Here is a 24,188-nt window from a genome sequence, read left to right as displayed (position 1 = left end):
TAAAATATTGCAATATATCGCAAAAAGCGTTAGATACTGCCAAGGAGGAACGAGGATTTCGTAAGTCCGCTTGGAAAAGCGTATTGCTACGACTTTATCGTAATTTTTTCGAGTGTTTCCAGAAACATCATAACTATGCATCATAGAAAGCCATGGGTACAAAGCTCAGTTACGATAATTTCGTAAGTTGACTTCAGTTAGAAACGACGGATGACGCACGGGTATGTTTTGATTTTCCACGTGGGTATTTTTATTTGAAAACAATGTGTTGTAAGAAAACTTGTCTGAGCGGATCGTCAGTAGGCTGATTGGATCGAAGCAGTCAAAAATGACCCGTATAAAGCATGGTGGCAGCTTTGCGGTAAAACTCGCAACATGGGCAGATAAGTTATCCAGAACTATGCCAAGCACGTGAAATCAGAGTTCAGTGAACAACCCCCGATTGCATAACTTCTCGGTTCTAGCGCTTACGCGAGTGCAAGCCAACTGTAAAGAATTTTGATGCAGTGAAACCAACTACATCTTTGACTAATTATGTCACAAAGGAAACAACTGTAAAGGCTTAAATCTTGTGGGCATTGAAATTGCCGAAAAGGGAAATCTTTCATTTCTTAATTGTGTTCCATTTTTCTTCTCCATCAGGTGTATTTGAAAAGCATAAATTCGTGTAAAAAAATATACGATTATGATGTCATTATGATATTGTAATTAAAAATATTAATTTTATAATTAATATAAATAATTTTATAATGTAATTAATTTTTTTCTAAATTTTTATTAATTTATATCAATTTTTTGATTAAAAAAAAAACCTGGAATTTTTTGAAAATTTGACTGGAAAACCTGGAAAAGTCAGGGAAATTTTTTTACGAAAACGAGTATGAACCCTGTTATTGCTTTGGAAATTGGTACTTTGCTAATAGAAAAAAATGTATTGATATGAGTTTTTATTTTCACGTATAGGCATATGCAACATAATGGGCTCTTTTGTATCTTCATATCCTGCAACAGGTAGTTTCTCAAGGTGAGTGATATACTTTTATAAATTTGATGATTAAATGATGAGCATGTGTTAGGTAAATGATTTTTGGCAACATTTGGTTCTTGAAAATCTGTGGTTAGGAATTTTATGAATGAATAGAAACCCTTTTCCTAATAATAACAATAAAAGAAAACAGCAAGAAAGGCAAGCAACAAGAAAAATCCTAATGCATTTTACATGTACTATGTGTGCCATCTTCAGAAGAAATCTGTCAGTGTTTTCTTGTTATTTGCTTTTATCATGTATTTTCTTTTTTGTGCTAAAAATATATTAAAATCTTCAGTCATTATTTTGAGTCTTCTCGTTTATTTATCCTAAAAATGTATATAGCTTATTGTTAATATGATTCAATTTGAGATTCATTTTTAATAAAGAAATTTCATTGAATGTAAATCTTTTGTGGACACCGGTTGGATAAAAAATTTGTCCATAAAAGACGGGTGGCCATTTAATCAGGGGTTTTAAAAACATACTCTAATTATGCTCTGGAAAATTATTATTTGACCATATAAAAGGGGTGACAGTATCTGAGGAGTATCCATTAAGAGAGGTTTTACTATATATACGAGGGTTGTGTAAAATAGTAGCAACATGGGCGAGAAAGCTCAAAACACTGCACACACCTAAAAACAAAGTCGGCAGCTTTAAGTTGAACTAATATTGATATATGATCCTATGAAAAGGAACATTATCGATGATTATGTCCCCCCCTCTGGTGGGGATGTTTTAACTTTTTCTATGGCTGCATGTTGGATCTGTGTTTTTTGTGTTCGCTGGAATAAGACTGTGAATTTCTCTTGCAATTAGGGTGCTCCATTGTTATGATCAACAGAAATAATAACTACTTTTCTTATGGCAGCTAATGGTTCCCACACATTTTAAGGAAAGTACAGGACTTTGTTAGTAATTACATTGAAGAGGGGCGCAATTTAAATTCACTTGTACACTCAATAAAACTTTTGTACTGTGTTCCCACTACTTTATTTACAACGCTCATGTTTTCTAATAGTCAACATAAAATTGCCAAAATTTGCTGAAATGCATTTCTTCTATTTTTTTTCAAGGACTGCGATAAATTACAATAGTGGTGTGCGCACTCCTGCAGGTGGCATCGCTACAGGTTAGTCATTTTAGTTCCAATTTTATTAATTTGGATAATTTGAATTTAGCTTGATACTTTTAGTTCTGGTCCAATTAGAAATGGTAATGAAGACGCAATAAAATTTGGCAAACACAATCTTACCTTTTTAATAAGTTCTATAAAATAATTAGCACTGATAGTAAGTTAAAATTTGAAGCATCAAGTTCTGCTGGAACCTATGGGATGTTAATGTTGATTGTCAGTTTTACATAGTAGTGATATTTTGGCATTGAATACATACACCATTCACGGCCTATTTTTAGTTATTACATGGGGAGAAAGCTATCAATATGAAAACAAAAAATTACAAACTGATTCTAACGCTACATTGTCCTCCCTCTGTACATTTCACACTTCATTCTTCTCTCCACAGGACCTCTTAACTGTCCTTCTATTTCCTTTGCAATATGCCAACATCTTCATCACGTTGATTGATTTTCTTCCGAACTTTACAATACCAAATGTTAAGTTAACGGAATTTAAATTGTTGTTCAATTCCTGAAATTTCTATGTATCCTTCAAAAAGGAAAAATAAAAATAAAAAATTGAATTTAGAGTAGCTCTAACCAATATTTGAAAATCACTTCATTAAGAACTGTATGTATTCACTCTTAACATAAGACCCATATATATACATTCATAAAGTTGGCAGTTTGGGCTGGGCTGCAACTATATCCTTGGTCAACCGGGGCAAGCATGCATTTTGGTGCTCCTCCCTCTGTAATGTTGAAAGAGAGATAAAGGTTGAAACTTCCTGCCCACCTCTGGTCCAGCATTCGGGGCACCACACCCGTTTGCCCCCCCCCCCCCCATCAGTTGCAGCCCTGTGGGAAGGGGGTGATTTGGTGAATATTAACTTGCTTGGTTATTTTTTCCTGTTGGTGGGGGAAGAAGGAAAGATTTACATTCTATTTTTTGTGGTATTTTGCGGTTCCCCATAAACCTTTGCGATTTTTCCATATTGCCCACTGAAAAATAGGTATGCTCTGTTTTTTTTTTTTTTTTTTTCATTTCTCATGTAAACAAGGCTGTAATATTCATTGTTAATATAGAAATTCTAATTTTTTGTTATTCATGATCAGCATTTGAAGAAGCAATTTTCTTCAAAATATGTTGAATCCCTAATATGATAATGTTAATTTTTGAGAGATAACAGCTATGTTTTCATTGTATCTTAAAAAGGTGCACTTGTGTTACTTGCCCTTGGTGTTCTTTCTCCATGCTTCCATTATATTCCCAAGGCTTCATTATCGGCATTGATCTTTGTAGCGGTACTAAACATGGTTCACTATGAAGATATAATTGTGATGTGGAAGACAAATAGTGAGTCTTAGTTTTGTTATTGCAGTTATAAACTCAAGGCATAAAATTTAATTGTTATGTTTTTCAGAAATAATTTACATGCTACAATGAAACTCCTGCATAATGATACTCTCTATAATGGTATTGCTCCACAGTTCTGGCATACATACCATAGTTTTAATATCTGTCACCTATAACAGTAAATCTGGTATAATAATGCTTTTCTATTTTTCTCTTGAGCATACAAGTTTCACTGTATAACAGTTGTATATGTTACGACAAATGTGATCAATCAGTTATTATGCTTACTTACCAATTCATCTTGGTACATTTGATCTAATTGATCACTTTTATCGGAGATTATGCATAATATCCAATTGTCATTGGTAAATTTGGCAAGTACTGAGAACATTATCACTTTTACCAGTGATTATGCATAATAACAAGTGTCATTGGTAAATTCAATAAATACTTGAAATTTATTGCCATTATCTGTGATTGTGCATAATATCCTAGTGTAATTTGTGAGTTTGATAAATATAAAAAAATTCAAAATGAGTGGTATGTGTGATGAATATAGTCTGACCCCGAAGTAATGGTCACAAATTTTATAGTTGTACCCCGATATAATGATAAAATACATGTATGAATTATCATGTGTAATATACAAATACAAATACAACGCCACAACAGGCAAAGTGCCCAACGAGGTGGCTGACTTAAGAACATCATGGATCCCGAGTCATTTTTTGGAGGCCCTACCTACTACTACTACACCACACATGAACTCCCTCCGCCCCCCCCCCCCCGCGGAACCCCCCAACGAATCGGTACATGCGGGAATGTGCGTGTACGTGTAGTGAAACCTGACATGAAGTTTTTGTTGTTTCTCTGTAATGCTTGTTATGTGTAGTGCTGCCATCTGCCACTAGTTTTTCTAACTATGAGTGAAGTGTTATGATTGAATAATTTATCGTTGTAGGACTGTTGCTCTCTGTGGCGAGACTTTTTAACGGGGAGATCAGCTCGCATTTGCGCCTTGAAGTTGGGAACCACAGAAAACCAACTTCATATAGTATGACTTATCATGTTTACCAACGATGTGGTGCTTGGGTATTATGCATAATCACCAGTAAAAAAAGTGATTAATTTAGGGAAATTTATCTAATTTACACACATTGCTTGGGTACTATGCATAGTCACAGTAAAAGCAATTAATTTAGGGAAATTTACATAAAACTTACCCAAATGCTTGGTAAGTATGCATAATAAGTGACTATTATGCTTAATAACCAGATTTATCACATTTACCAGAACATATACACTAGTAGTAGTCAAATTGAGAAGTGTTGAATTTCTTTTTTTTTTAAAGTGGGTGCTCAAACACCTACAAATTACTCAATGATAAGCGTTTTTATGCCTTACAGTGATAAAAACAGAGCATGAGGTGTGGTGAATGCAGATTTTGAGGCTTGAGGAAGCTGGTTGGTGTACAGGGTGTCTCATATGTCGAGGTACAAACTTTAAGGGGAGGTAGAAAGCATCAAAAGAATTGAGAATCGCCAACAAACCCATGATCTTAAATGCCACATTAGGTTGGTAAGTGACGCTGTTCATGAGAGCACTAGAAAGAAAATATGATTTTTTCCGGATTTAAACAGTCTGGATTTTTTTCTTTGGGAGGCACTTGAAGCTGTTGTATATGAAACACCTTTTGAGTCTGAAATGAATTGAAAGAAATGAATGGTTGCAAGAATCATCTGCATTGCTGCTGATATCCATGAAAATCCAGGTGTTTTTGGCCATCTACCAATTCATGGTCCGTCGGTGCAAAACCACTATTGTGCGTAATGGTGGAAACTTCAAACATCTCCTGTAACATTCTAAAATGGAATCAGCTATTACACCATTTGTAATATTTTGTGCGCAATAATATGTTTCTTGTAATCTCTGTATGTGTCCTCTCATCTCTTGTACCTCTGCCTCCACTTAAAGTTTGTTCCGCTATTTACAAGACACCCTGTACGCAAAAAAATATTGTGCTTTGATTAGTTAAAAGAAGACTGTTGAAGAAAGCGATAAGGGATAGTAAAAAGCAAGTTGAATCTAGGTTGGCAGATAACATTGGCTCTGACCCAAAATCATTTTTTCGATACGTCAATAATGGATGTAAGGGGACAGTTGGCCCCCTCTCGATAGGAGGCTCAAAAGTAGAGAGCAATGTAGGCATGTGTAGTGCTTTCAATGACTTTTTCGCGTCGGTTTTTAATGGAGATAATGATATTCGATATACGGGTGTTGCATGGGGTAATAAAACGCTCAACGATATTCAAGTGGAAGACGTGGAGGTCCTAAATCTTCTAAGAAATGTATGTGCAAGCAAAGCACCAGGACCAGATGATATCTATCCCAGGGTTCTCAGGGAAGGTGCTAATGAATTGTTGGGGCCAGTCGCACAGATATACAGGAGTAGTGTTGCTGAGGGTATCGTCCTGAGAGATTGGAAACTGGCTAACGTTGTTTCGATATTTAAGAAGGGTAGTAGAGAAGTGGTGTCTAATTATCGTCCAGTGAGTTTGACGAGCTCCCTCTCGAAAATTTTGGAAATTATCATCAAAAGGCAGTTTGTGAAGTGGATAGACGAGAATAATGTATTGTCGGATAATCAGCATGGGTTCAGGAAGGGGAAGTCATGTGTAACTAACCTCCTTTGCTTCTATGATTACGTGACTAAGGCTTTGGGTAAGAGCAAAAATGTCGACGTTGTTTACCTTGATTTCCAGAAGGCATTCGATCGGGTCCAACATGGCAAACTCTTGAAGCGTTTACACGAGATTGGAATAGGGGGCAACTTGCTGAATTGGATAGAATCGTGGTTAAGAGATAGGTCGCAACGAGTTATGGTGAACGGGGAATTCTCTGGTTGGACAGACGTCACAAGTGGAGTTCCTCAGGGAAGTGTCCTTGGCCCCATACTTTTTTCACTTTTTATCGACAAACTCGATCAGGGTATCGATGGAATTACTAGCAAATTCGCAGATGATGTGAAGCTAATGGGGGTAATCGGAAATGAAAGCGATAGGGAGTTGCTCCAGACCAACTTAAACAAGATTGCAGCATGGGCAAATGAATGGAGCATGACGTTTAGCATAGATAAGTGCATGGTCGCTCATTTTGGTTCGAACAACCCACGGTTCTCTTACGAGTTGAATGGTGTCACTATCCCGGATGCAACTAGAGTCACCGATTTGGGAATTCTCATTGACGAGCGACTTAAGTTTTCTGAACATTGTTCAGCGGTTGTCAAAAAAGCGAATAGAATGCTTGGTCTCATTTTCAAAAAGGTCTCTTCGCGTTCTCCTAAAGTCATTCTTCCGCTTTTTCGAGGCTTAGTTCGTCCTGGACTGGAGTATGCTGTAAGGTTTTGGAGACCATACCTACAGAGGGACATAGACTTGGTTGAAGGGGTGCAGAGAAGAGCTACGCGTGTCCTTATTGGCACACAGGGCTTGAGTTATGAAGAAAGACTTCATTTTTTGAATATGTTTACATTGGATGAATGCAGGTGTCGAGGAGATATGATCGAAGTGTTCAAAATTTTCAATGGGATGGATAGGATGGACCATGAACTTTTAGTACACCGCCAATCGACTGCTTTTACAAGGGGACACCAGTATCGATTGGTGAGGGACAATGCAAGGTTATGGTGTCGCAGGGAATTTTTCTCCAATAGGGTTGTTAATAAATGGAATAGCTTACCCCCGGAGGTAGTAAATTGTAACACAATTGACACGTTTAAAAAGAAATACGATAAACATGTTGGGGTAAATCGAGAAGCTATCCATTCTTAGAATAAGACAACCATAAGTAATCTTTATGGGCATCGTATAATATTTTATCATGTGTATATATTGTTTGTAATTTGTGTTAATTGCATTTTTAATTGGGTTGCTGTATTTTTGAAACATATGACAACCATATTTTTATGGGCATCTTTTTATCAGCCACCTCGTTGGGCATTTTGCCTGTTGTGGCGTTGTATTTGTATTTGTATTTAGTGACATTTACCCCTATTTTGCAGCCACATCGTTGGGCGTTTTGCCTGTTGTGGCATTGTTTTTGTATTTGTATCATTTTAGTAGATTATATGGAGCTAATGCAAATAAATTATACAAAATGATAGCCTTGATTTGTTTCTCCGGAAGTGCATTGTAACATATTTTAATTATCAATTTGATTAACATACATTTCTGATTAAAAACATACTAATATGCATAGAATTATTCTTCTGGGAGAACTGAGGCTTTGTATTTTTGTATTTTGCTTGTAGAACTTGATCTTTTGCCGTTTGTGGCTACGCTAGTGTTCTCTTTTATTCTTGGCTTAGAGGTAAGTCATCAAGTCGTCATATACTATAATTTTCAAAATAATAAAAATTTTAATAAAAAGTGAATAAATAAAAAGTTTGTATAGTTACTGGCAACCTCCCTTGTTTCAATGCAACTTTTCATAATTATTTGAAATTTATTGCAGTATGGAATTGTTGTTGGCATCGGAATCTCACTCTGTTACCTTATGTATCAAGAAGCTCGGCCGAAAGTCCTAGTAAAGAACAAAAAAGTAAGAGATTACTTTATAACTTTTATTATTTGATTTTGTTTCTATACAACATTTCATTTTTGTGTGTTTTTATTTTATTAATATTTACATTTGTTTCAATTTGCAATTTTTCCCAGTTTACCATCTAATTAATATAAAAATTAAATATATATATATATTGACTTTTATTTGGAATAATTTATCAACCTGCATTTTATTTTCTTTACAGACATTTTTAGGAAACTTTTATTTGTATGTGAAACCAGACAGATCAGTTTTCTTTCCTTCTGCTGAGTATCTCCAGACAAAGATAATAAAGTCCTTGCCTGGTAAAGATTTTTTTTCTATTAAAGCTTGCAGTTCTTTGTGGAAACTATTAATATTGATTTTTTTTGATATGATTCATTACAGCACAGTCATTTTATCCTATATATGTTGTGGTCTTTGTCCAAAGTCCTGACTGTTTGTGAAACAGCCAGCAACTGGTTTGTCAGTTTGTGAAGTGTTTAGTGTGATATCCATGCATATATAAAACAACCGTAATCTTTTTTATGGACAGTGTATTACAGTTATATTTCTATGTACATATTTTTTATGGGTATCTTTTTTTCAGACACCTCGCTGTTATTGAAATTTACTTGTTTTAGCCTTTGCCTAGCCATCAAATTTCAAATACAAAAACAATCTGAGAACTGGCCAGACTTTGGACTTGGACTGTAACATATGCATCATTTTTCATGAAAGCTGGGCATGCTCAGAAAAACGTGTGTAGCACTTTCACATTAAAATTATCTTTCTCCAATTTAATTGCATGATTGTCTGTGCTAGAATCTGAAATACAGTGATACTGTGGTTGTGAGTACCTTGACTTATGAATCTTTCAGCTGATGACTTTTTTCACAGTGTATTAGCCTCAGTTAATATGGATGCACGCTCTAACATAACACAATTTTGAGATTTTTTCTTTTTTCAAATGAATCACAACTTTGGTCTATTGCTGAATGAGTTGTGCCAAAAAGCACATGTGTACCTGACAGTAGTTTGTGAGTGTTGTATATAGATTGTTGAGTGTGTATCTAATGTTGTGGGTGAGTTTTTAGTGTTGCCATCTTTTCTAAATTATTAATGAAGTGTAATGAATGGCTATTTGTACCATTGTAGATGAGTTTCTCTCTGTGGGGAGACTTTTTAACAGGAAGATCGGCTTGCGTTCATGCCTCAAAACACATTTCAAGGAGAATTTCACCAAGCATCATCAGTATTACTTTCATTCAAGCCCAGCGATTTTGTGTTACCATTGAAATCACTATAGAAACCTATGAAAAATCACATTTTGGCTGACAAGTGTGATTCTGACACAAATTATCTTTATTAGCCAAAGTATCACTGGTTTTTAAAAGCTATGCGTTGGGTTATGTTTAGAGCAGAATGTTTATCAAGAACACTTGTGTCCTTGTGTAATATATTTTTGCAATAAGTTCACACAAAGTCATGTTATTGAAATAAAAGATGATTTTATCATTACTGGTGGGGATGGGTTAGCTAGATCTTGATTGTTTCATTATTTCTAACTGAATGAGTTATTGTAAAATTATTTACTGAACAAAATTTGTGATTGATACTGATTGTGCCAGAAATATGCGCAGCTTCTCATTGAATTTCTATTATTAATATAGATATTGTTTTCTTTCTAGATATGACAGAAAGAAATACATATGCTGTTCTTTTTGATGGACGCCATATAATGAATGCTGATTTCACTATGGCAATTGTAAGCTTACAATTTTTAAATATATCTGCACTATTGCTTTTTAATATGAGTGTATCAGTTACATATTGATTTTTTTTTTTCCCAAATGATATTACCAGACACACTTATATTAATAGAGTTCTCCAGCACAATTTAGTAAAAATTCATTATAGCGAGAGCTCACAGTCACAGAAAAAATTGTTACAACAGACCACATATTGTAAGTGAATTTCAATGTCTTGTCAATTTGAAAATTTTTGAACATCTGAAAAACAAGTTTTTGAGTATTTTTTTGACATTATAAGCTTCCTAATTTTGCAACTTGCTTTAAAGACTTTTTTTGCATCTTTGGTGTTGACTCTTTGACAATCACTTGCTGTAGTAAAAGATCCTTATTAAAGACTGTTCTTGTTATATCAGACTTTCACTGCACTTTCCAGCATGTGCCGTTATTTATTAGAGATGCAATGTTAACAAAGGATATGTGTGGTCATTTGATAACTAAATTATAATTGTTTTATTATTGCTTTAGGGATGCAAGAGCATGATCAGTAGTTTTGAAGCTTTGAACATCCACTTGGTGTTTGCAGAGTTTTTGGTATGTGAATTGTTATTTTCAAGTTCAAATTTTCTCTTTCCTCTGCATCAGTGTTTCCCAAATTGGGCAATATCCTAGGGGTGCGATAGAAATTTCTGGGGAGAGGGTACTGTAGGAGCTATGGATTCATTATAGGATCCTATAGTTTGACTTGAGTTCGGGAGCAATGAGAAAAAGAAAATTCTGAAGATGGCAAAGGAACAAAAAGTTTGGAAACTATGCTGTACGTTCTATTAATTATCGTAATAGTTGAAGATGTGATTAATAAACAAGCCATTATGGTTTTTGTTTATTAAACAAAACATTACGGTTTTTGTGCCAAAAAAATTGTTTTTCAAGTTGGAGGGGAGCAATCATTTGTGTTGTATTTCTTTATTCCATTGATAAGGAAAAAATAATTGATTCTTTTTGCTCTTGTGTTTAGCCCAGTGTTCAGAAAATCATTGTTGGTGCTTTATCAGATCCTGAAAAATTTGTACACTTTGCGTGCAAAGATGAAGCAGAAACTTACATTGATGGTAATGTATATGTTTATATTTATTTTTAAATGCTAATAATGTATTTTGAACCTCCCACAAGAGAATGCCTTGAAATATTTTTTTCTCTCTCTCTCAGCGTTGCAGTCATTGTTTTTTGAAGGTATTAAAAACCTACTCCTATCAAGTTGGTATTGACTTTAAATCATTGTCCAGTAGCATGGATACTCCACAGAGAGCAGACTTCAACACGATACTTACATAATGTGAAAATGAAATAATATGGTAGCATCAACTGCATACTTATCATAGACTTTTTGTGTTCCACTGACCTTCTGAGCTAATCAGACAAAGACTATGAAGCCCCTTTGCCAGTGAGGTGAAGGACACAGACACTGCTTCACAAGAACAACCTTTACAGAACAATATTTCAGCTCATAATAATGTGAAAACAATAAATTATTATTGTTATCTCATCCAAGCTCACTGGCTCCTTGAACCCTCTCAAAGGAAACACCCCCCCCCCACCCCCTTTGGATCTGTTTTTATGAACCATCGTCAGTGACGATTCAGGAACGGCTTACTGTAATTGTTTAAGTTTGTCTGACAGGGTTGAAATATTTGTGACTAAATCAAAATTTAATAGACACCCATGGTTTGTTGACATTTGCAGATGGACACTTGCTATTTGGCAAATGCAGTCTTTTATTTATTTAATGATTTGAGCATTTTATGCGATTCAGCATAATAGTAATCAGTAGGACTCAGATTTCTATAACTTCGCATATTTTTTTATGATTTTGCATATTTTGATATTTTTAGGCAATAAAGCATTTTTCATTACTTGCAGTAATTTTAAGATATTCTTCATAATTTTCAGAATTTTTGGCATATTTTCATTTTTAAAACATTATTTTGCATATTTCAGCAGAAAAATTAACCCCCACAAGCTCATAGTCTCCCCCCCCCCCACTAGTTTCATTTCCCACAATTGGGAATTTTTTGATAGATATAACTGACAACTTTACTTACCTTTGGGATCGTTTTTGACAATGATTGATGATTTTTCAGCAGTATTAGCAGCAATTGGCAATTTTATTTGTGTGCCTTTGGCATCATTTTGAATAATGATTGGCGATTTCCCATAATTTCCTCAAGGAAATATGGTCAGCCTATTCATAAAGGCATAATTTTAGGTTTTAGGGCGTAAATGAATTTTTTTACAAAGCATATTCTGTCGGTTTTTAGGTCGAAAGTAATAATCAGCAACAAGAGCTCTGCTGATCACCCGTCCATAGTATTAGATCTCCGTAATGAAAATATTCAGATGCAATTCACTTTGCTTCTGAAAAGGGAGTAAGAAAAATCTTGGGTGTAAAAAATAACAAATTGCTTCAATGACAATTGACCAAAGTAATATGTAGTCTGCTGCAAAAGAAAGAAACTTTCAATGAAAATGTTCCTTTTCAATGTATTCTAAGTCTTCTTTTGTCTGTGTGTGTAGTAATATTTAATACAGGTTGGGCAAAAAAGTCTGTAGAAACTTTAAAAATGAATAAAAACCGAAAAAATAACAGAAATGAAAATGGTTTGCAGGGTTAGCATCACTAGGGCATGGAAATTTTTCTACGACAGGAACAAAAGTGACTAAAAAAATAGCCAATAGGTGGTGATGGTATGAGAGACTTCGATGGAAATATGCAAATAAAACGGTTATAAGAACTTGGCATCTTAATCCACAACCAGTTTGCCATTGTAAACCTTGTATGTGGACCTGCTGCACTCTGCCGTTGCTGAATTTGTGACTCGCCTGCAATGTGTTATTCCCTGTGGTGGTGGTCATGTGGAACACATACTGCTGTAATAAACGATCTGGAGGCATTCTGTTCGTTATTTGCGTATATTTTATTTTACTTGTGTGCGTCAGTGCCACCTATAGGCTGTTTTTGAGGGTTTTTCCCCTCATCAAAAATATTCCCGTGACCTAGCGATGCTAACCCTGCAAAACTTTGTTATTTCGGTTATTTTCCTGGTTTTTATTCATTTTTAAAGTTTCTACTGACTTTTTGCCCAACCTGTATTTCATTTACTTGCACGGCCCCAGTTTTGTTGTTATTTAAATTATATAAGTTTGTCATTTAATTTCAGCTCTTTACATTGACAAGATGCCCCCAGCATATGGAGCAGAATCCACAGAATCGTTCAGTGCAGCTCAATGTAGTGTAGATACAAATGACTCTGGACTTTTCGAGAAATAACCCTTGCTATCCTGTTCTTCATTTGTATATTTGTTCATTCCATATGTCACTGAAGACTAAAAACATTTTTGCTCTTCATGTCTTTCTACTATCTGATGTGCATTTTATATGGCAAAGAGATCTTATTGTATCTTTACTTTGGCACGAAATCCAAGATAAGAATGATTCCTATATTTTGAATGGACAGGAAAAAGTTTAGGTGCTCAGCCAATATATCTACGAGGGTGATCGTATATAAATGCAAAATCTCTAATTGGTGAAGAATTTGAGATACCAAAATACTTTAACATGTTATTTTATGTTAAATGTCGTTGAGACATCTATGCATTTTATTAAGTGTGTTTGCTTTTTTTTGTATACAACAATTATAAAAATAAGTTGGGGGAGGGGGGGGGATCTTACATATGTGTGAAGCCAATTGTGCATAAAATGCCTGTATGTCTTCATCAGCTGTGCATGTCTCCTCCTAATGCTTCTTCAAGCTTTTATCCCCCCCCCCCAACTCTTTCTTATGCTTGCCATTGTTTATCTGCTGCTCCCCTAGTATAGTCCATATAAGGACCAATACAAAGCACTGAACAGGCATACATCAATACATCAACTCTTCATAATGCCCTTAGGAGTCATTATGTACACTTTGAGATCCTCTGTCCAACCGATTCTAATCAATAATATTTACTGGGCGAAAAATCTGGACTGTGTAAGGCAGATGTTCTGATGCATTTCGGTGCATTTTATGTGAAGTCTCTTACATTGAAGCAGTGGTGTGGGCATTTCATGACTTCCAGATAGGCTGGGCTGCTCTGAGCAAGGCCATCTTAAAGAGTGTCATATAGCCCCACCCCCCAGGACTAAGTGAAAAAAATTCCTTCCAAATTTATTTGCTTAATTCCAAAAAATCAGTCAGATCTCATTTTATGAAGCCCTCTTCTGTTGAAGCCCCCAGGCTGTGCCCAGCTGGGCCCATGCATTAAAATGGCTCAGAGTCTGCAGTAGTATGTAGTGCTTATTGATCTGTGATTCCCAACTTCAAGGCGCAAATGCGAGCCAGTCTCCCTATTAAAAAGGCTCGCAACAGACCTAGGACATACAATTATTCAATCATTACGTTTTACTCATAGAAAAATTGATGGCTGATGACAGCACTAAACATAACAAGCAGTACACAGAAACAAACTTCACTTTAGGTTCACAACATGTGCATGCACATCTTGGCATGTACCATGCCCCCCCCCCCACATCCTGGAGCACTGGCCCTAGGCTGGGATCTGTTGTGGGGCCCTTAAGTCAGACTTTTCCCGGGCCCTTTCTATAGTTAATTTACAATGTGAAAAGCAAGAAATTATGAGAATTGTCCCAGGCCCCAGGGCTAGAGCCCTATCAGCCCCACCCTTGTGGGGGGGGGCATGGCATGTACCAATTCATTAGAAATTCTATAGAGGAATGTGTATGAGGTGCATGAACGGTTAAGTAGAATTATTTATTGCCATTTTTTATTTGTATGGAGAATCAGTGTACTTAATCACCCTTGTGTCCCAGAAAACCATGGCAAGAACTTAGTGAAATGATAGTAAAACTATATTATGGCAAGTTTTTTTTTTCTTACTTTGAAAATGTAAGGCATTTTATGTGTATTTGGCTTTGTTATGCTCAATATGTTTTCAATGACTGGGGGGGGGGGGATAAAACAAATTCCCAAGATGCCAAAAAGCAGTATGTAGATATCAGTGAAATGTTTGTCGTAAAATGAGCTGTGTAAATTTTTTTGGTATCTCAATTTCCTAACAAAGTTATATATGCTTTCAACTGACACAAAGCTGTGTTTATATTAGATTTCGAAATAATGCACAAGAAGTTGATTATATCTTGTAATTTTTTAAGAATAGTGCGGGAGGATGATGCTAATATCAGGCAAGAATAAGTACCAGTGATGCCACTCAGAATGGAGTAGTGTCATGACTTTTCCTAGGTCCCTGAAACTTGGCTTGTTGTAAAGTCTCAATTCTTAATGAGTAACATGTACAGCAGAGTTCATGAATTAAACTTTTATGAGTCATTTTCTTAAATTTCGAGTACTTGATGTGCTATAGCATGTCAATGACATCACTGAATAATGAGAAGTGAAAATTGAATGAGTTATCAAAACCAATTGAAAAATTAATTAGAGACTAAACTGATAAGACGTTAAATTTTATCATGTTAATTCATCTATAGCAGTAATTTTTTTCCACTTTTTTTTGGGAGGGGGGGGGTGGCAGAAAGTCCAGTTCCAAGATCCTTTCACTCTGGCTACAGTCTTGTCATGGACAAAGATGGGCCCAATTTTCGCTCACTCATGCAAAAATCGGGCTCAGGTCTCTTGACCTTGCCAATGTTTTGTTCAATTTTCCCCATACTTTTATTTTAGTTCATCTTCTCATCCTCAAGAATTCATGCACATTATATGATTGTTGTTTCGGAACGATTATCAATTGATGGTAGTCCATAAACGTCCAATATTTTCATAATATTTTGTAAACTCAGTATTTTATAGCCTCATCTTCAATCACATCATCTCTATATAAATATTATATATGCTATATTTACTTAGTAGTATGTATTGTGATAAGTTACTTAAAAAATGGTTATTCAAGATCTCCTGCATGGAAAAAAGCTGAAAATGAATTTTGTGATATTTATATATATCCCTGTTGATATTATACAGAGTGTTGCCTTGAAGTGGCGACAAACTCAGAGGGGTGATATTAGGCACCAATAGGAACAAAAATTTTCATAGAATATGGTATCTCAAATCATTTTTAGTCAGTGAAAATTGCAAAAATAGACGTCAAAAGGATGAGAAGAGGCTGTCTGTTGTTGATCCGGTATCTTTGAGCTCGTCCGACAATCCTTCCTCCGTTGCTGTTGACTGTGCAGCCGCAACTTTGAGCAACTCCTGAATTCATTTCTCTTTATCTACTTTCTGACATTGAACTGTGCTGCACAGTCTGTATTGTAATCAAGCTGTCAAGTAAATAGTTTTTGTACTTATTTATTTTACTTTTTTGTACTTCACAGACTGTATTGTTACCATGCTGCCAAATAATTGTTTTTTCTACTTATTTTTTGTTCCACTCTGCATCACACCCTTAATAAGTATTTTAACCGACTAAATGGGTTTGTGATACCATGTTCTATGGCAATTTTTGTTCCTCTTGATATCTAATATCATCCCCTACGTCAGTTTGTTGCCACTTCAAGGCAACACCCTGCATATATGAATATGAATTTTTATGTTTCTTTTGCAAATGAATTGCGAATTGTATCATGATAGAGTGATTTATATGTATAATATTTCATATTTTTATACTTGTGTTGTTTTGAAATAGACTCTATAAATAGATATTCTATATACACATATTGTCTGATCATGAGAATCTAGATACTATTACTGAACCACACATAAACATTCCTCTCAGTTGGTAAATATCAGATTATACTGTGTACCTAACACAAAGTTTGTTTCTGAGGAATGCCTGTTATTTGTTCAAGAAATGTTGCTATCTGTCTTCTGAATTCGGAAACAGCAAGTTTGTAAGCTTTTTGATTGTTGTATGTATCTAGATACTCCTGGATGCGATCATTGATTATGCGATTGCTCTTCCTCATATGGACTCTTGAATCTCTGAGCATGGCAATTGACCACATTATCATTAACTCTGCTGTCCACACACCAGTAAGAATCCTGTGAGGATCCCAGTGTTGATGAATCAGTCCATAAAACTTGTTCAGTTTGTAGCTGAGTGTTGAATCGAAGTAGCCTGTTCAAAGCAGGAGCCCAACAACGTAGCAGGATGATGGTAAGATGCTCGTTGACTACTCTGAAAATTGCCTTCAGGTCCCAGATTTGAATGGGATTTTCCCTAACAAGTTTGAGGCGACCACCAATAGATGTTGCCTTCATTTCCAACCCAACTCATTAACAGCATTAAAGTGATTAATTTAGGAAAATTTATCAAATTTACCAAAAATTCTTGGTGATTATGCATAATAACTATATTTATTACATTTACTGCATAACATATATATATGGTCATCGATGATAATGAAATTCTAATTAGTGATATTTCAATAACCAATCGGTGTTTATCACTATTGTTATCATTTCTGATTGAATATCTATTTTTAAACGTGAAAGTGTCAAAATGAAGTGTGATATTTATAATATTATATGGAAATTTGCTGAAATTGAGCTTAAATTTCATAAAATTATATTGATTGGTAAAGAAAAGATGTATTAGTGGCTCTTAGCTAGGGATGCAGGGCTGGAAAATATTCCATGTTATGAGTTGAAGTGTTTGGCTGAATTAACGGTCTATGTTAGATGTTTGCAAAACTTGATTTTTGACTGAATAAACGTTCCATAGCTTCCATTACAGGTTGTTCAAGTCAATTGTTGAAGGAACCAACATTCTGTCCTTGCTATGCACCTTTACTTAGCTGCAATTGTTAGTTCCGTAATTGGAACAATGGTCTATGTTGTGTTATTGCGTCTCAATTACCTTCCCAGACGGAATAACCATCTTTGTTACTTTCAGGTAAAAAAAAATGTCCCTCTTTTCATCAATAACTTTTGCCTCATCTCTAAAGTTTGAAAAAAATGGCATAGAGCGTTTTTCGGCCAAACGTTTCAGCAGTTATTATTACAACTTTTATTGATTATTTGAAGCATTATGAGAATGGGGGGGGGGGGGGGAGCTAAACAAAACAGTTAAGAACCATTGAGTTATATTTATGAAATGTCGAGAATATTATTTGTACAGTATATGAAATAATAAATTTTAACTTTTAATTAATTCTGCCTTTTCGATGTTCTTTTTTTTTTATATGTATCATGCTCATTTGCATATTTACAGGGTAGAGGCTTAGCGGGCTCTAACCCGCTGCAGCAAGTTCAGAGGGGAGGTAAATTTGGGAATGAGTCACCATGTAAACTAGTAGAATGGAAGTATGTATAGCGCTCAATAAATTCGCCTCTGCCCAGACAGCAAAGGACTGAGACTTTATGACCTAGAGCGTGTGGAAGCATGTAAGTGACCAAAAGAGTAATCTAGAGCAGTGGTTCTCAACCTGGGGCCATATGGCCCCCTTGCGGTCCTGGGATATTCTAGGGGGGCCACGGGAGAAAATCAGAAGAAAGGTGATCCACGATAGGTGGTGAAGGGAGTCATAGAGAGCTGCGACGAGAAAAGCTTTAAAAGTGAGACATGGTTGAAAAATATTACTACTTTCAGAATCCATCAGATCCATCCATAGAACCAGAGACATCTTAACCCTTGGGTCTATGTGAGCATGACCCGAGTCTTCATGTCTATAATGGAGGGAGGGGACTGCACTATATGGGATCTGGTACTATTATTTTCATACGTAAGCTGCTATTTCCAGCTAAGTATGGAGGGCCGTCAGAGCAACGGTTGATGTGTTGGGAGGGTCGATTTATCGTGCAGATTCGTTGGATCGTCCCGTATTTTACACAAACCGTTTTTTTACCATATAGTTTGACTCCTGGGAGAGATGATAATCCACCATTTGAATTCGTGCCTAGCCAGGATTCCAGAGATTGATCTGATTTATTAAAGTTTCATTCATAATAAAAAAATAGGAAGTATCTCACTCTTGGAGGAGGGGACCCTGGATAGGGCAGGAAGGCCACGAGAAAAAAATGCGATCCATAGGGGGGGGCCATGAGCTGAAAAAGGTTAAGAAACACTGATCTAGAGCATATGTAACCTAAACTCGCAAATTAGGCAGAGGTTCCTTAACCTTTTTCAGCCGTGACTCCAATATCGAAAAGATCAGCTTTGCAACCCATGAGACTGTTGTTCGAAATTAGTGACGCAATAAGCGCATTTGTAACAGGACTGTTAATGGATTTGTTATGGATCATCTAGGAAGCCCTTGTGATCGAGTTTGGGCCTTGCCCATAGCTCAAAAATCACTTGCTGTAAGTGAATTTGTACGACCCATTTCGAAAGCTTCTGCATATCAAACTTAGGTCGTGACCTTAGAGGTATACAATTTTTTATTTTTTTTTTTTTCATTTCTCCTCTAAAGTCGTGACCCATAGCTCAAGAATCACTGGGTGTAAGTGGATTCCTACGACCCATCTCGGATCGAAGTCCCATAGATTAAGAACCCCTGACCTAAAGAGTGACCTGTAAAGCAAGGAACCATGTTATTGGCCAAAAGAGTGGTTGAGAGCATGTGCAAGCATGTGAGTGACTAAAAGAGTAATTTAGAGGAATGTGTGAGCATTGGAGTTACCAAAAGAGTGACAGAGACACAAGTGTACTTGCGGAAGTGGGGGGAAGGGGGAGAACCAAGCGGGTTATAAGGACAGGGTGGTGATTTCGAGGAAAAAAATTAGTCGAGAAAATATTTTAGATTAGAATGGGAGAAAGGCAGAGCACAACCTCTGATCATGCTTTTAAAAATTGAAAATGTCAGGGTATATGAAAGTGTATTTTGTACAAGCCTTCAAGACCGAGTTGGTGGACATGTAAATTGCTATTGAAGAAAACTGCAATTCGTATCATCCATTAAATTTACTTCTGCACTCATCCCATCCGTTCCCCAAATCGGAGGCTGACAGGTCTCTATCCCGGAAGGGGGGGGGGGAGGTTCTAACGTAAAGTTTCTTGTGGAACCCTTGGTAGTTATAAGGCTGTTCTATGTAACTCAAACAAATATTTGAATATTAATCCGAAAGAAAAGAATATTTATCCGTGGGTGAGCACCGAGATGCTCTCAGGGAAAGGAAAAATTTTATTCCTACATGAAAATGTGCCCTCCAGAGAGATAGTGGGCGCATTCTATTTTATTTCACCTGCACAGACCTGTTCGATATCGCAACAGGATTTCGATATTTGTGCGAAATGACTAAATAAAATGCAACCTTAACAATATAGGGAATTGTTCTCGACAGGAAAGCATTCTCAGACTCTAAACGTCCTCACTTTGGTAACTTATTAACCACGTGAAAATGGTGCTCTCCCCCTGTACATAAGCAATAAACGAGTTAAAATACAATTTTATCAGTAGAAATGTGCCTTGTAGAAAGTATTGAAAATAAGCGTACAGTGCAGTAAATATACTGCATATATTATACTGTATTCATGTAAGAAACATTTTTAAACTGGAACTGCTGTTGTCACCGAAAATACACATGTTGTGATTCTTCGATTGAAATTGAGCTCTGACCGGTTTTTGATTAAAGTGCCGCATGAACAAAGCCAATATAATGTGATATTGATTAATATTTTTTGAGCTCTAATATTAGTTGAATTGTTAAGTTTTCTTCAAAATTCTAACAGTTGTTATTTATGTACGGTAAATGGGTGTTTTTAAATAGACGTCATAATCATCATAATCATAATCATCACTTTGAGGGACAAGCACAGGATGTTCCCCATAGAAATTAATGTTAAAATTGCCGATTTTGCCATAGAAATGCGGAAACTTAGTGGGGTTTTCCGCCACACATCAATCATTTTAAAAATTTAATTTAATTCGTAATTTTCGGAATGTTGAGTTCGCTTAGAGATACGAAGCCGAGGAAATTAAATATAAAATAATTAGCCGGACCTACTTTTGAGTTGGACATCCATGCAATAACATTGATTTCAACTTTTTATTTATGTCTTTTCAAAGTACGAAAATGAAAATTAATGTCTTCGCATTGTTTTATAATATCCAACTGCATCAGTCCATATAGTTTAGTGTTTTGAAATTAATTATGGGCCCATAAATTCATTGAGAAGAAATACAAGTTTCTCCTCTAAGCATAAATTACATTGAAGAAATTCCGCAGCAAGCATTTTCAAGCATTTTTTGAAGAAAAAACAGGCAAATCGATATTTTTAACTTTTTTTTTCTTAAAGAAAATTTTCAAACATTTTAACACACACAAATACAGGGTGATTATAAAAAAACTATCCCGACATATGGGCCCCTAACGATCATACGATTCACAGAAACTGAATGAAATTTTGGCATAAGGTATTTTGAGGTATGCGCTCAAGAATGATATGGAAAACAACAGTGTCACTCTAACAGTTACGGTTACAGTGAGAAAATTTCGAAAATATCAAATGGCAACACCAAGTTTTTTGTATTGGAATGTGATCTCCATTGTGGAAAACCCTAAATAGCGTTCGAACGGCAACTGTAGCATGAAAATCACCGGCGGTAGATAGGCTAAAAGTGAGGACAACCAATAAGGACAGAGAAGCAGCATAAAATAAAGCATTTTATTGTGTTTTCCACATGACCTTGTGGAGGACTAATCAGGCTGGGATCTCAGCCGAAGAAACTGTGTGACGAATGAAACGAACATTAATGCTCTGGTGCACGGCAAAGTCCTTTTTACTTTTTCCTTGCCTAGCTCCGGGGATTTTCGTGCTATAGGCGCCATTCCAACGCTATTTAGTGTTTTTCAGTATGGAGATCGCATTCCAATACAAAAAACTTGGTGTTGCCATTTGATATTTTCGAAATTTTCTCACTGTAACCGTAACTGTTAGAGTGACACTGTTGTTTTCCATATCATTCTTGAGCGCATACATCAAAATACCTTATGCCAAAATTTCATTCAGTTTCTGTGAATGGTATGATAGTTAGGAGCCCATATGTCGGGATAGTTTTTTATAATCACCCCGTATATATATATATATTATTATTATTTTCTACGTTTCTTTTTAATTTAGATTTATGTCTTTCATGAATTTTGCAGGAAGTCGCCATATTGGTTTCCTTGTCTACGGTTTGTATGTCCCTCAAGAAAGAGGGAAATATCAAGTGTATATAAGTATCAAAATATAAAGTGCGGGCTCCGCATCCACGCATAGAAGTTTTGACAATTGAGTTTTAGTAGGTGGCGCAAGACATATTCCAGATCACCCTCCTCTTTTACTTTTGGAAATTGTAATCCCGAAGAATATAGACCAGACCCAGTTCGATTCTGGTTTATATGCCTTTCGATTACACCTTTCGATTACAATTATTAAAAGTCAAGGGTCTTGCACATCTTACTAACGTTAATTTACCGCATACAAACAATAACTTGAAATTTTGAAGCCAAATCGACAATGTTAATAACAACTAATGCTATTACTTAAAAATTACCTACCAATATCTTACTATGGTGGTCTTTTCTATGCGACCCATTAAATCAAAAACTGTTGGTCATTCTGGATTGAAGAATTATAACAGTTTTATTTGATAGGTAGTGGAAGGGAATCCAGTTTATGATGTGTTACATGTAATACAATACTGTACTATATAATTTTTTCAATACTTTCTCTCTCTCGTTAGAGAAAAATTCCTTATATTGTATAAGATAGCATGTTCTCGTGAAGAACACGTAAGTTCTGCAATTCAAGAAATCCTTACTCTCAAGGTTATCACTAGCTGATGAAAAGATTTCCAAAAAAAAAAATCATTTTACAACTTATAATTTCCTGATGAAACGGAAAATGACATTCATGAACTTCGAAAATTCAATGTGAAAAAAAATCATATTTATAATATATATAGGCTATATAATAATATATATAACATTGCGATGTTGACATTGGTAGATAAAACACATCCGGTGAACTTGCTTTACCTCAGCGATGAATCGTCAGCTGAAGCTTTACGAACGTTTCAGACACAGGAGGTTAAAGAAATTTTCGGGTACAATCACTCTCGCTAGACTTTCTTGCAGCACCCTCTTTCGACAAAAATTTGAACCAATTCTTTTATTTACCAAAAAAAAAAAAAAAATCTCTTTAAGAAATAACTTCTTCGCAAACCCCTTTGCACATTTTCCTCGAATTTTTATGAATTTTAAAACTATTTACGAATTTGTAGGACACCTAGTAAATCGATAACCGACTGTCAATTGATACCATGCGCGGATCCGGGGATCCCCCGAGAGCCAAAACATGAGGGGAAAAATTTATCTGAATCGTAAAATATGGGACGATTCAATGTACCTAAACAATGAATTGCTCCTCCCAACACATTGCACCGCCTTAGCTTCATTCCCAGCTGAAGATGTCAGAATTCGTCCGAGGGCCGCCTTGACGCATGGGCCCACCTGGGCACGGCCCGGAGGCCTCAACAGGAGAGGGTCCTCAGAAAAACGAGAAGTAGTTGAATTTTTCGAGAATTTACCAGGTAGGGCCTCAGAAAAATCACTTGGCCCGGGGACCCATGATGCCCTTAAGACGGCCCTGCTGCGCCCCATGCGATGTTGAACATGTTTGCCTCTGACGTCTTCGCAGCTGATGATGTTGGTCTCTGCTGCATTAGACGCTGGATAAATCTGCCTCCGCTTCATTCTAAGCTGATGTCTACCTCCATTTTATTTGTAGCTACAGATATTGCCTCGGCTATGGAAAATTTAATTTGCTGCTGATAACATTTGCTTAGGCTCCATTCGTAGCTGAAAATATCTGCCTATGCTTTAATCGCAGCTGAAGATGCCCGCGTCAGCTCATGCGGGGCGATGCGTGCGGGGGGGGGGGGGAATCGTTCCTCCCAAGAGCTAAAAAATGAGGGGGAAATTTCATTTGTCCCGTAAAATACGGGACGATTTATTGAACCTTAACAATAAATCACCCCTCCGAAGATATCACCCTCGATCCACGCCTGATTGGCACTCGTGAGGTGAACGAAGAAAGGTGAGATCTCGTCATCTTCGGACATAGAAAAAAAGGATTCAATTAAAGAATTCTGTGATTTGATTTTCCGCAGCATTCTCTATCGACAAAAATTTGAACCACATTTTTTTTATCTATACCAAAAAACAAATCCCTCTTCGTGCTATGCCAATGCCTTCAATTTTGTATGAATTTTTTAAACTATTTATACGAATTTATATGGGAACACCCTGTACATAAATATTTTGATCAAATCGATTTATAAAAATCATTTCGAAGTTCGAAGCCCCGACCGAAAAAGAAAATGACCAGAAAGAACTGATACGTTTCAAAGAGG

The 24,188-nt window shown here is 36.0% G+C and overlaps 1 protein-coding gene across 2 annotated transcripts in view; it reads left to right on the top strand.

The window, feature by feature from the left end:
• Positions 1–14,214, top strand: part of LOC149078303 (sodium-independent sulfate anion transporter-like) — a 51,013-nt gene extending 36,799 nt beyond the window's left edge. Inside the window, exons 11-20 of one of the 2 annotated variants that reach the window (XM_089241954.1) lie at positions 964–1,024; positions 2,107–2,162; positions 3,366–3,506; positions 7,816–7,874; positions 8,019–8,105; positions 8,314–8,413; positions 9,779–9,855; positions 10,367–10,432; positions 10,857–10,950; positions 13,057–14,214. In XM_089241954.1, coding sequence (XP_089098080.1) covers positions 964–1,024; positions 2,107–2,162; positions 3,366–3,506; positions 7,816–7,874; positions 8,019–8,105; positions 8,314–8,413; positions 9,779–9,855; positions 10,367–10,432; positions 10,857–10,950; positions 13,057–13,166 — 851 coding nt within the window. In that variant the 3' untranslated portion in view covers positions 13,167–14,214. The remainder of the gene's footprint in view (positions 1–963; positions 1,025–2,106; positions 2,163–3,365; positions 3,507–7,815; positions 7,875–8,018; positions 8,106–8,313; positions 8,414–9,778; positions 9,856–10,366; positions 10,433–10,856; positions 10,951–13,056) is intronic. The other variant, XM_089241953.1, reaches the window with a different exon arrangement.
• The last annotated feature ends 9,974 nt before the right edge of the window (positions 14,215–24,188 follow it).

The sequence above is a fragment of the Pholcus phalangioides genome, unplaced genomic scaffold (genome assembly GCF_987345545.1).
Source record: "Pholcus phalangioides strain wild (caught in Gottingen) unplaced genomic scaffold, Ppha-v1.0 ptg000014l_1, whole genome shotgun sequence".
NCBI lineage: Eukaryota > Metazoa > Arthropoda > Arachnida > Araneae > Pholcidae > Pholcus > Pholcus phalangioides.
The sequence above is the reverse complement of the archived record's forward strand: the minus strand, read 5'-3'. Positions and strand labels throughout refer to the sequence as shown.